At 35.6% G+C, this 14028-nt stretch overlaps 1 protein-coding gene and 1 long non-coding RNA gene across 2 annotated transcripts in view; one reads left to right on the top strand and one right to left on the bottom strand.

Annotated features, from left to right (window-relative positions):
* Positions 1–504: 504 nt before the first annotated feature.
* Ubqln2 (ubiquilin 2) lies at positions 505–3972 on the bottom strand. Its single transcript, XM_004873568.4, has one exon. The coding sequence runs from the start codon at positions 3612–3614 to the stop codon at positions 1737–1739; it is 1878 nt and encodes a 625-aa protein (XP_004873625.1). The 5' UTR covers positions 3615–3972; the 3' UTR covers positions 505–1736.
* Positions 3973–4020: 48 nt separating this feature from the next.
* Positions 4021–14028, top strand: part of LOC147828792 (uncharacterized) — a 28828-nt gene continuing 18820 nt past the window's right edge. The window contains exon 1 of the long non-coding RNA XR_015450114.1: positions 4021–4546. This is a non-coding gene — a long non-coding RNA (uncharacterized LOC147828792). The remainder of the gene's footprint in view (positions 4547–14028) is intronic.

Below are 14028 nucleotides of genomic sequence, written 5' to 3'. Positions count from 1 at the left end.
ACCATGTTTCTAGAAAGCAAAGCAATTCTGAAGTACTCACCATTATATCAATTTAAAACAATCCAGCCAAATTCCCAATTTATTCTTCTGGGGAAACCTATTAAATGTAATGTTCTTATGGTAAAATAAACATTTTAGAATCACTAGGAAAAAATAGTCAAAAATAAATATAATAACATCAATAGGACTCACTCTAACAGGAAGCCATATTCTAACTCAACAACAGCAGGCTGATGTACTGAGGCTACAATATTCAGTGGGACTAAAGAGAATCCAAACACAGAACAAAGTATGATTATGTACATTTCAAATATAGGGAGGAGAAAAATACCAGCTAAAAATTGCCTAATCCTTTGGGAAAAATAAGTTAGAATACCTAAATCTATATATCAAAATAATTTCAGATAGGGCAAATTTAAAAAAATAAAACCATAAAAGGGAAAACAGGACAAGATTTATATAATCTTGGGGTAATGATAACCCATCTAAACATGATCCTAGGACTAGAAGGCAAAAAAGGAAGGATTTATTCATTTTAAATTTTTTTATTTTTTTAGTCATTTCAATGCATTTTTCCCTGTGCACAAGAGAAATAACTGAGAAAATCAAAAGATACACTTTTCTTTATACATAGCAATTAAAAGTAATGCAAACATCACATGACACTTTCATTAAAAGTTACATTTCCAATTACAAATCAAAATGCATATTAGGGTCTCTTTATGAGAGAAGCTGAAAAGGAAGTCTTAGGTAAAATGCACTTTCTTGGCATTACTACACTGATCCTTCAGGCTGCACAAAGATTAAGGTCATATACAGTCAACCTGCAAATTTTGACACAATGTTACACTGTAAGATTTCTGTACAATTAAATGTATACTTAGAGATACCAGGATAAACATTTCTACTATATTTTAACTTAACTTTCCTAGCCAACATTTTCACTGAGTAATTTATCAAATATGCTGTAAGATTCTACAAAATTGTGAAGACATACCTAGCTCCAGAAATATTTCTTGCATTCTTTCTTATTTTGGTTATACATATTCTGCTCAGAGATTCTACTGCAATACTTCTAGATGCACAGTTCCAATTGTGCTTACTGTACTGTGTACAAATATAGCAAAAACAATCAATGAATGGTACAAATCTTACAGCATTTTGCTAGTTAAAATACATGCCAAAATCACAATAAGTAATATTGTACCACAAATTAGAGAGCTTCAAATAATTTGCTTCAGTTTTTAATATCTTCATTCTACATTAAATTACTATCATAGGCTAATGTTTAAAATGCAAAGAAACTGGACATCTGTAGCACAAAACTTGTTCACCCAACTGTGAAGGCTGATACCTGTATCCAAAAGTCACAACAAATGCTGAATAAAGAGAAGTGTTTGCATGCAACACCTTTGAGTGAAACAGCATTGATTTCCACTATTCAAAACAGAGAAGGAAACCAAAATATGCGAAGGTAGGAAAGAAAAAAGAAACAAAAGGGGGAGGGGAAATGCAGGTGGGGAAGGGGGAGGGCAGGTGGAAGAGTGGAGGGAGGGGGAGGAAGAGGTAGAAAAGGAAAGGAGGGACTCCAATTTAAAATGCATCATTATTAGATTTATAACTAGACAGATTTAAAATAATTAAAATGAAAGTAAAACAATTTTGTGTGTGTTTAAAGATTTAAGAGCCATTATCAAAAATAAGATACATTTTTTTTTCAAGGTACAGAAATGTAATTACGAAGGCTGGGAGCCTAGCAGCCTCTCAATGGCTGCATTGATGTCACCTCCTGTTGCTATTAGGGCCTGTAAGTTTGCTTCTCGGTTTAAGAACCCCATGGCGTTGAGCTGTTCCAGTTGCTGCTGAAATCTGACTTCTGGGTTAGGCAGCTGTGGAGGATTTGCTCCAGCCAGAGCCTGCACCATCTGCTGAATGAATTGCTGGTTGGGTCCAGATTCTGATGTTGGACTTATAGTTTCACTGGGTGCAGAGCTGGACACAGTGGGTACAGTAGGGCCACCAGAGCCAGTAGAGCCAGTGGGGCCTGCAGGGCCAGCGGGTCCTATGGGCCCAATAGGGCCTATGGGGGTAAAAGGGACTATAGGGCCTATGGGGCCTATGGGAGTGACTGGGCCTACAGGGCCGATGGCGGTTCCCAGCACCCCCACACCCACACCTGGAGTGAAGCTTGGAATCAGGCCAGGTGCTTCAGTGGCTAGTGTCTGTAGCCCCTGCTGTATCTGCATTAAAGCCTGCATTGCTCTTGGGTTTGACATGGCTGACAGGGTGTCTGGATTCTGCATCTGCTGCAAGAAAGCCGGGAGCTGTGGACGCATCTGCTCCTGCAGCTGAGGATTTGCAGTGAACAGTGGGCTACTCAGCATCATCTGTGCAGCCAAATCTGGATTCTGGCTCAGAGACTGCATCATGCTCCTCATGTAGGGTGCGGACAGCATATTCTGAATCAGCTGGGGGTTCTCAGTTATCTGTTGCAGCAGGCTCTGCATTCCTGGGGTACTGAAAATGCTAGCGACATAATTAGCTGCAGCCACAGTGTTCCCGGTAGCATTACTGGAGCTACTGCCAGATCCACTGCCACTGCTTGTGGTTGTGCTGGTGGTGGCAGAACTCTGGGTAGCTGGCGGTGGTGCCCACGGATTGGGCAGTGGATCCCGATTTTCTGTGCGGGAAGGCTGAGTACCTTCCCCAGAGGAGGAACTGCTCCCCACTGAGGCAAATGGATTACCCCCAAACTGCTCTTGTGCAGCATTCAGCATGGGTTCTTGAATGTCAGTGTACATGCGCCTTAGAGCATTGTAGCCACCTGGGATGCTTTCGAGATTGCTGAGAGCCAGGTCTTGATTTCTCATCATCTCTTGCATCATGGCTGGATTCCTGGCGATTTCAAGAGTCTGCCTCATTATATCTGGGTTGTTAAGCAGGTGACTGATTTCTGGGTTTCTCTGAATCAATTGTTGCATTTGTGGATTGGCCATAATGAGCTGCCTCATCAGATCAGGATTTGAAAGCATGCTCTGAACAAAGGGATTTTCCATGATTTGGATCATCATCTCAGGGCTGGCCATGAGCTGCTGCTGCATCTGGTTCTGAAGCTCAGAGAAATTGGTAGAGCTCAAACCCAGGCTGCTAAGGCCTGCAAGTCCTCCCAGGCTTCCCAACCCAAAGGGGTTGCTATTTGTGGAAATAGGTGTGGAGTTACTCCTGGGAGTCGATGCCGTGGTAGTATTAGTTCCCGCGGCATTGCTAGGCTGTGTGGTAGACTGGCCCTGAGGTCTGTTCTGGCTTTTGATGACAAGGTGAACAGTCAGTCCATCATGGATGCCATGCTGGAGCAAGGTATCTTGATCTTTTAAGATCTTTCCGGCAAAAATCAGCACTAGCTGATCGGTTTGGGATTTGAAGCGTTTGGAAATCGCTTCCTTAAACTGCTGGACGGAGCTGTTCTCCGGCACCGCGAACTCCTCTTTCTCTTTGGGGGTCTTCACAGTGACTTTGATGATTTTGGGCTCAGCCGGGGCAGCAGCTGAACCTTGGGCCGCAGCAGGGCTGCGGGAGGGGCGCGGGGGGCCGCTGCTCTCGCCGTTCTCAGCCATGGCGGCCGCGGTGACGCAGGCGGGCAGGGAAGCCGCGGGCTAGCGAGAGACAGCGAGGGAAGGAAGGAGGCGCTGCAGCAGGGGACTGGGTCGGGCTGGGCGAGAAACGCGGAGCACGGTACCTCTGTGATGAAGACTGCGGTTCCCTGGTCCTCCGGTAACGAGAAGGTTCAGCGTAGGCCTTGGGCCGAGGTCTCCGCGCTCAGAGCTCTGGGCCTCCTCCGCCGCTGCTTAGTGATCCGACCGCGCGCACTCCCAGCAACTCTTGCTCTGCCCGCTCCTCCCCGCCCTTTCCCCTCCCCTAGTTCCGTGCTCGCCTCCCCGCCCTGCTCGGCTGACGCGTTGCCAGGCCCTGATTGATAGATTTGACTCTGTCAAAATTAAAAACTTCTGCAAGGGGGTAGGGGTGAGGGTAGGGGGTGGGGGGAGAGAGAAACAAAGAGACAGAAGGGGAGGGAGTAAACTAGAAAATGAGAGAAGATAAGACTGGGTAAAGAGGCTAGGCAGGGTGGGTGGGAGGAAATGAAGTAAGGGAAAGGGAATCAGCTTCTGTAAAGGACAATAAAAGACAAACGGGGAATATATGTTAGCAATCTGCAAGGCGGACTGAAAGGACTAACGCCTGAATATAGCTGATCCCATGTAAAAGACGAAAAATGATAATAAAGAACTCTGACAAAGCAAAAAGGACAGAGGTAATTTCCCTTCTCAAAAGAGGGAAGGGAAGAAGACTAGGAAAGACCATGCATTTTAAAGAAGAAGTGCAAATGACCAATAGATATATAAAGGATGATTAAACTCAAGTATAATCAAAGAAATTCAAGTTAAAACAATGAGATTCTACTTTTCGCGAATCGTACTGACAAAGAGAACTATAATGATAAACCTTGTTGATAAGGAGCTGAGAAAATGCACTCTCATGCTAGTTAAAGGTGAGTTGTTATAATCACAGGGATATGACATTTAAAATATTTCCACCTTTATTTAGAAATACCTCATCTGGTAAGGATGTAAAATTTGTTTATAAAATGTACATACACTGTACATTTTAAAATAATATTTAAACATGTATTTACATGTCAAACATGCTAGAATATTACCATACAATAAAATACTACACACTATGTTTTAAAATAAGTGGTTAATTTATGTGATATAAATTATCTTTAAAGGAATACATGAAGTACACTGTAATTACAGGAAACTCATATAATATTTTCAATTTTGACTTTATATACTTCTGCATAAATAAAAACTTATATAGTACATGTATAGACATGTACTTTTCAGTATCAAAATACAATTTTAAAACTAAGTTTTGAACAACTTCTATATGTAGTCTATGTGTTTGTGTAAAAATTCTGGAAAGCTATACGGTAGTGTGATGATAGTGATTATCACTGCCTGCTGAAATTATGAATAATTCTTATTTTCTATTTTTCTAAGATTGTGAATTTTCTGATGATTTTTTAAATGTGCACTGCATTTATAATTTTTACGAATTAGAAATGTATTTTGGGAGGAGAGGACAGGTATAAATGGACAAACACACAAAAGTAATGCCACACATTAATGTGTTTACCTATTTCATTACAGATTAAGAATGAGAAAGATGTCGCAGTACTGATATAGAGTATGTGAGCAATAGAAGCAATATTTCAAATTTATGTATATATTTCTAGCATTGATTTAGACCACACAGAAAATCATTTTTCCCTCTAAAATTTAAAAGGACTATTAACAGTATATCAAAATCATTAGATGATAAACACCTCAATAAATCTCAAGATGAAAAAATACACGCACTTAATACATCAATTAATAGAGTAGTATTATATGATTATATATAGTATGATTAATATGATTAATATACTACAGAGGCAAAAATTGAACTTTTTTTTTTTTTTTGGTACCGGAGATCAATCTCTGGACCTTGAGCTTGCAAGGCAGGTGGCAGAATCACTGAGCTAAATCCCCAGCCCTGAACTTGTTTTAAACATATTAATATATTTAGGTTGCAAAAACCTAATTAGCACATGCCAAACAGCATTCTGTGGTATTTATGAGTGCATTCATATGTACGTGAAATATTCTATTAGAAATCTACTAGAGAGGCTGGGCTTGTAGCTAGGTAGTAGAGCACTTGCCTACAATGTGTGAGGCTCTGTGTTCGTATTCCTAGCACAAAGAAAGAAAAAAGAAAGAAGAAAGAAAGAAAAAGAAAGGATGGAAGGAATGAAGGGAGAGAGGGAGAGAGGGAGGAAAGGAGGGAAGAAAGGAAAGAAAAAGAAAATACTAAAATGATAGAATAATTTATATCAAATTTGTACCCATGAGAAAGCAGAAATAGGATACAATTTGAGATAAATCTGTAAAAAGATACTTTTATCTTTAAAATTGAAAAAAATGCCAAAATATCAGTAAGTTAATTCTAGGTGGTGGGAATTCCTACTCATATTTGTTATAATATTGTTGACTTTTTTTGTTTGTGTGTATGTTGTTGACTTTTTGTGCTTATTTTCAAAAAATTAAGAATAAATTAAGAAAACATCACAGATCAACCTTAATTTCAATAGAATAAAAGTAGATATTAATAATGAAAGTGAAGGAAAAACCCAACTACTTAAAAATTAAAACAACTTTTGAGAGCCGGGGATTTAGCTCAGTGGTTTCCCCGCCTGCTCCACAAGCACATGGACCCGAGTTCGATCCCGGGTACCAAAAAAAAAAAAAAACAACTTTTGAGACAAAGTGCAAACAAAGTTCTTATTACAATGAATTTACAAAAATAATGAGAAAATATATATGAATAATTACTGTAGGATTTTCCTACATGTCGTCTTAGTTACTTACTAAGAATACAGATTCCTAAGCCCCATCCAAAACCTAGAAATAAGTGGTGCACAAGAATCTGCATTCTTATCAAGATCAAGTATAATAATATTTGATTTATGGGATATTATGTGGATGAACTGAGAATGAAATTTATACATTCAAAGAATTAGATATTAAAGAATAAAGAGTGAAAATAAATGAACTACACACTCAAATCATGAAGAAAACACAAAAAATAAAAGCAGTGAAATGAGGCGCTAGATACAAAATAATTAAGGTAAATACTAATGAACAAATAAGAAAAGTAAAATTTGTTAAACAAACCTAAGATATTTTTGTAAGAAATAATCCAAATAGATAAACCATTATAAGTTCAGTGGTTTTCTTAGTTTCCAATCCCCTCACCAAAGTACACAAGAGAAGAACAAAAGCACATTCACTCTTTGCCCTTTCCTGGAGTTTATATAAGCAAATGTATTTGAGTTCTATTCCTTTATCTTATATGTCATGTCACTTTTATTTTGCATTTTATTCAAAACACAATGTAAAATTGTATCTTAAATTATTTATAAAGAAATATATTAACATTCTAGTAATTGAACTGACATGCATAGTGAGAAGCACAGCATTAATGAACTGAAACTCAAGGAAAGAGCAACAAGACAAATGCATAAAAACAAATATTGTGCGAGTACATTTAATCATCGATGAAAGGGGTACTTTTGAAAATTATTAGGAAATAATTGGTGCCAATCTGGGCTAATAATAAAGAAAAATTAATGGCTGATACTTTTCTTGGAGAATATACATGCCAAATTTTAATTAGAGGAAGTAGAAAACCTTAACTGGTCATGTAAGACATGTAAGAAAATGAATGAAAAATTAATCAACTTTACTGTTCAAGGTAGAAATTGACCTTCTGTTTTTATCTTTCTCTTAACTAAATTTCATTGAAGATGACAATGATATATGAAAAATAATAAACTATTAGCAATGTTGAAAAAAATAGAAAAATGCCATCAATTAATTTTCATGTGAAATATCAAAATAAATTTTAGAAGCAAAATTAAATCATAAAATTTGCAAAAAAATTAAAGCAAATTGTTACATAATCTCATTAAGATTACGCAATTTCCAAAATAACAAAGAAAATCTATAAATGGAAATAGTGATAGATTTCATTAAATTAAAATTTAAGAATTTTATCCTGGATTCAATCCCCCAAGTACCATAAAATAATTGAACTTCTATATGTGAAAAATACAATAAAATTAAAGTTAGAGGCAACTTAAAAATAAATGACAACATATGTAACACATGAGGTCTCTCATGCCATATACATACTTCTCACAAATCAATGTAAAGCAAATCAATATTCCAAGGAGAAAGTAGATATTAACTACTATCTTACAAAATGAAAAAAGAAACATTTGAGAAGAAAAGAAGGAAAGAAGGAAAACAGGAAGGAAGGAAGGAAGGGAGAGAAGGAGGAAAAGAAGGAAAGAAGAAACCAAGGAAAGGATACTTTACCTTCTTTAAATAAAAAATATATAACAGAAATATGTTTTGTCTACAAAATTAAAAACATCAATATAATATCCAGTTTGACATAGTCCAGAATGCCTGACCAATAAATGAACATTTATTATTATTATTATTATTATTATTATTATTATTAACAGGTTGTGGTAGAAATTATGTTTTTGGAGGTATAATTTTTCAATTTGCTAATAAATCCTAAAAGTTTGTTAAAACATGCAGACAATTTTTACTGAGCAATTCCACTTTCAAGAATTTACAGTGAGAAAGTAATTTCTATTGCTGAGGTCTTGAGGTGATTGCATTAATTAAATGTTGTGCTCTCCTCCTTCAGCATTAGCTATAAGAACCTAAGGGAAATCCCATGATTATTCCTCACTCCTGTTGATTCACACAGAAACAAATAGTACAGTCAGAGCTAGAAGAACAGTATCATAATATAGTGACATGAACATAGATTTGACCCAAACAGACTAGGACTACAATTCCAGCTTGGTCTTTTATGGCTGCATATATTTAGTCCATTCATTTCTCTGAGTCTCGGTTTCTTCATCAGCAAAATGAGACTAATATGCGTATCTTTCCAGGTTGTGGCATGTCATGGTTTATATCTGGATGTCCCTGAGAGCCTCCTATATTCATAGGCAGGGATTTTGGAAGAAGGCTGGAATATAAGGGTGCTATGCTCTTAGGAGGTGAGGTCTGGTCTGAAGAAGCAGGTCACTGGGGGCATGATCTTGAAGGTTGTATTTCCCTCCCAGGATCCTCCCTTTTCTCTCTGCTTGTTGGCCACCATAATTTGAGCAGCTTTCCTTTGATCATATCTTTCCCTGGGCTATTTTTGTGTTTAAGTCTGCTAAACATGGACTGAAACTTCTGAAACATGAGCCAAAATAAACTGCTTGTCCTTTAAATTGTGGGTGTTAAGTATTGTGGCCCAACAATGAGAAAGTGCCTAAGACTGGATGTTTATAATCAGTTAAGTACATGAGAGAGACAATAATCACTATCACATACACTCCTCTCTGAAAACAAAGCAAATTAAATATATTTACTTTTGGTAAATTACATTATGAATAAAAAGTCAAAAATATCAAAACAAAAAATGATGAACGTTAAGCTCAGCTATAGACTACTTGGCACATATGTGTTCTGTTCTGGAGATAAACCTTCAAATTATATATTTTTCTTTTTTAAAAAAACTTCACACTCCCTATAATACAATAATTTTGTCCTTTCATTTAGTTTTTAAAAAAAGATCTACAAGTCAGTCTTTCTTGAATCCCAGAAATTCTAGAGTTATATGCTCACTTTAACCTCTATGATATAAGTTACAAACTGGCAACTTATGGGTTGCCTTTTTCATACCAACTCCTAAAACATGGCAAATCTCCCATGCAAATCCAGATTTTTAAGTTTCTTTTTCATTTCCAGATCATCTGGCTACACTGGGCTCATATCCTTGGGGAGTAATAATTTGACTGGAACTGAATAGTGGCTGCATCCTTTAGATAAGACGTGTATTCTGATTTGTTAGTCTCTACCAGGTCCACTTCACTTATTTTCCTATTTAATTGGCCCTAATCATTGGAATTGTTGGGCCTTTTAGGAGGAGCTTAATCTTTCCATTTTTTCACACTATTTCCTGAAGCACTGGGGTGATTTGGAAAGGCCAAGCACATAACTGGGATACTTTCTTTGAGGATGGAATATTCATTCTAACTGGAGCATGAATATGTCTGTATTGGAGCAAACACTCTGTGTGATGATGATGATGATGATGATGATGATGATGATGATGATGATGATGATGATGATAGCAGCTAATACTTTTCCTTCGGATGGCTTTCCATGCCTTCTTTCACCAGAGTTATATGACTTTGAAGGACTTCCAGCTGAAAACTGGGACTTGGAAAAAATAAGAGATGAGAAAGAAAGTTTACTTCACTGTGCTATCTAGAATAGAATTTTATATTATAAATTATGGCATAAGTGTTATTTAATGAGTGACTTTCAAAATAATTTAGAACTAAATTTCAAGATTTATAAAATCATTAGATAATTGAAATGAAAATAAAAGGTAAGAGGGAAAATGTTCAGATATGATCAAAAGTAAATAACTTGGAGGACTAGGTATGGAAAAGAAAATCAGGAGAGCAGGCATTTTATGACAAGATAAAAATGAGTAGAGAAACAGGTATCTTCAATTTAATTCTGACCAATAAAGTACAAATGTTTGACAAAAGAGAAGTATCAGAAGGTTGAGGCTATCATTGTAGAGGTCATCAAGGCCTAATATCTTTAATGATGAAATTATGATCATAGGAGATTTTGTAGCCATAAAAGAATCTCTGGAGTTGAGAGTATAGCTCAGTGGTAGAGTTCTTGCCTAGCATGCACAAGTCCCAGGGTATAATCACCAGCATCATGAAAAACAATGTTCTGTAACTGATGCAAATAATTACTGAAAGCAGATGTTCAGTTTCTGGGACAACCCTATGAAACTGTTAACTTACAGCATGGTTATACATTAATATTAGATATACTTAAGTGGGAAAGCGTCACTACAGAAAAATTGTATGAGAATCCTTATTCCAAGTTTCAAACAGAATACCAACAGAAATATACTTGGCAACATTTGGAGAAGGTGATTCCTCTACATGCATTTCATATAGATTCTCTTGCTAGGGTCAATAGAGAAAGCCATAAAAAGAAGGCATTTGGAAATTCTCAAAAGAAGGCAAAAATAAATTAAGAGAGTTGAATTGTAAAGCAAATCTCTTTAAGGTGATTACTTTTAGAAGGCAATTGTACATATGAGGTAGATAAGAAGGCTGATATTTATTTTTACTTGGCCTCATGTTTTTGATTTGGCATCTGCATATGATACATGTCAGTAAATTATAATGTTGCAGTTGGACTTGTCTATTGAAAATACCCAGGTACAAATCTAAGGAATGCAATGTTTATGGTAAAAGTTTTGTGGATTGTAGATGGTAGAGGGTAAAACAGAGATATTAGGATTAAGAAAGTTCGAACTCTGGTGTTGAGTACATGTAGAAGTGTAGCAGTATTATCTAAGGCAGTAGTCTTCAAGCCTGAGTTTGTTTACACAAAGTCTTTCAAACTGTGGGGAGGATAAGATACTTTAAAAATGAATCAGTTTCTAGATACTCGACTTCCACTTACCTTTTTTCCTAAAACTGGACTACCAGAAAATACCCTGGGAGTCAATGTATTCCCATTTAGAAAAGACTTTTCCTTGCTTCACAAAAAAAAGCTATACATTTTTCATACATAGAGGATTTTACTATGGTATATTCCTCATTGCCTTTAGGTGTAAAAACCTTGGGGTAACAAACCAAGAGATAATTTAAAATATACATTGGTATCCATTTTGGGCAATTGAATGACTAATGACTAGGTAATAAACCCTTTTGCAAGTCTAGGATTTCCAATTATTTGCCTTGGACAAAACAGAAGGACCTAATTGAGTTGTCAACTGATAGGCCATTAAAATAATTTATGAATCTTGATCATTATGTGATTTTTGGTATATTTCTTAAAGGAACTGAAAGATGGAAGGAAATACCTACAGCAATGTCTTTACAAAAGATTTTCATTGTTTATTACAATAAGAAAGGAAAATATTTGAGAACAATGAATAAATTAATAGGAAAAAGCCTCCAAATACATTTCTAAATGAATTTTTTAAAAATTTAATAGTTATCAATGTTGGTAATATAGTTATGTTTTTGATCAATTGTACACAAATAGCAATTGTAATGATTATATAGAACAATTTTAACTCTTTGATTTTTTAATTTGTATAATTTTATAATGTACAAGTAAAACTAGAGTAATTAGAGAAAGGCTTCTTAAAATAAAAAATATAAAAATTTTAAACAAAATACAAAAATTCTAGAGAATAAAGAAATAATATATACCAAAGAAAAAAATGAACAGTATAAATTGTCTAATTGTTAAAGTCTGTTGATGTGTTTTAAAGGAAAACGAGGTGTATCTCAAATTGCTATGATACTTGCAGCTTGTTACATATATTTAGAATGACAACAGTTTATTTGAAAATGTTATTATTCATAATATCCTCACAAAAACCTCATAATTGCAATTGTAACTCTTGCAATTTAATAACTGTAAGATGACAAGCTTTAGATGTAAATTTAAATAGCTAACAGGAAGTATGTAGTTGCTTAAAATTCTTTTAGGGAGTACATAAAAATATTTGCGGAATCAGGGGTTGGATGCTGGCGATAGTTTCTGATTTGTAATTCTACATGCTTATTCTTGCCAGTATTCAGAATATTTAGGCTCTGAAAAACTAACTCATATAAATGAAAAAGTAATACCTACTAGAAGTAGTCATGTTTGTGCATTCTGTACATTTCCCCCAAAAAAGCTAAATGGAAAGCCAAATCAAAATTAGAACTAGAATATTATAGCTATTTGATTGCCTACTGAATGTAAATTATAAGCCCACCACATCATTAAGTAGAGCCAACAGAAGTAAAATCATCAGAAGGATATTTGGTGGGATGTATTAAGATAATTGTTAAGTAAACTATGGTTCATAAGATCATAAACTAAAAGCATAACGAAATAAATCCATGTTAGCTCTGTACATCTATCTTTCAAAAGAGATGAGCTTGCTTGTAGAATTAAAAATGCTAGAAGTTGAATAGCTAAGCTATTGTTATTCATTGGCTATCATCAATGTTTACTTCAAAGATGCACTATTCCCCATGCTTGTGTGGCTCATTGTTTTAAAAAATGCTAATATAGTCAATCAGGTCACAGTGCACTTATGGCTTAGGGGCTTGAGGGTCATTTTGTCTCCTGACATGATTTTGCATCTATTTTCTTTGATTAATGATGTGCTGATCCTACAATTTAATTCTAAAAGGTAAATCAAATAGCTCTAATTTTCTATTTCTTGAGGTGGGGTTCAGTGGAAATAAAACATATAGTCTCTTACAATGCTGTTCAGGCAGAGATCAATGAAACAAACAAGTATGGTTTTGAGTTTTCCAGTTGAAATTAGTACATTAGTAACCCTTTGTTTTGGGGTCTGATCAGAAATCATTGCCTCTACCAAAGTCTTGATGGTTATGCATATGTAGTATCTTGATTCTATGTATGTATACATAAGGAACTGACTGTAAGATATGGACATGTGAGATATAAAATTCAAAGGGGATTGTATAGGAGGCTGTTGGTGGAAAGAAAAATGTGCTGTTGGAAAGAGAAAAGATATGGTGGGAAAGAGACTGAAAAATATTCAGCTCACAGTGGCCCCAGATCCTAGGATAACCTGGAATACGAAGAGGGAAAAAGAGATGAAAAACATGTGTTGTATAATGTTCCAACTTTCCACGATGAATGCAATCATGTACTGCAAACATGTATTAATAAAATAAAATTTTTAAAAATCCTAGGATAACTATCCAGATTAAATAGAGAGAGCTAAGAGCCCTCACATGCAAAATGAAATCTTGGGGGGGGAGGTGTAAATATGACATGTATCTAAGGGCCCTCACATGCAAAATGAAATCTTCGGGGGGCAGGGGGGTAAATGTGACATGTACCTAAGGGCCCTCACACACAAAATGAAATCTTGGGGGGATAGATGTGACATGTATCTAAGCTTGCACAATTTGATAAAAATTGTTACTTGTAAACATTTTTAAATGGATAGTTTCTTGATAAAATATGGATTTCTGGCTTCTCTCAAAAATTGTGGAATAATATACTGGACATTTATTATGCTACTTTTCTAAGCCTTCTAACACAAGCTATCTCATTTAAACATCATACAAGTTCTATGTGGAATATACTATCATTACTATTATTTTAGAATTGAGGAAACTAAAACAAAGAGGAAGTGGATAATATCAGGTCACGCATTTAGTAAGTGACAGAGATAGCATTCAAATTCAGAGAATCCAGCTCAGAACCCACATTCTTTTTTAAAATTAATTAATAATTTGAATGTCAAAATTTATGAGGTACAGTGTGATAA

This window comes from Heterocephalus glaber, unplaced genomic scaffold (genome assembly GCF_053883595.1).
Source record: "Heterocephalus glaber isolate CG9 unplaced genomic scaffold, H.glaber_assembly_v1.0 deba00000936, whole genome shotgun sequence".
Lineage (NCBI taxonomy): Eukaryota > Metazoa > Chordata > Mammalia > Rodentia > Bathyergidae > Heterocephalus > Heterocephalus glaber.
This window is presented reverse-complemented; position numbering and strand designations above follow the sequence as displayed.

Coding starts and splice junctions, on each gene's coding strand:
- Ubqln2 (XM_004873568.4), bottom strand. CDS start 3,614: ATGGCTGAGAACGGCGAGAGCAGCGGCCCCCCGCGCCCCTCCCGCAGC.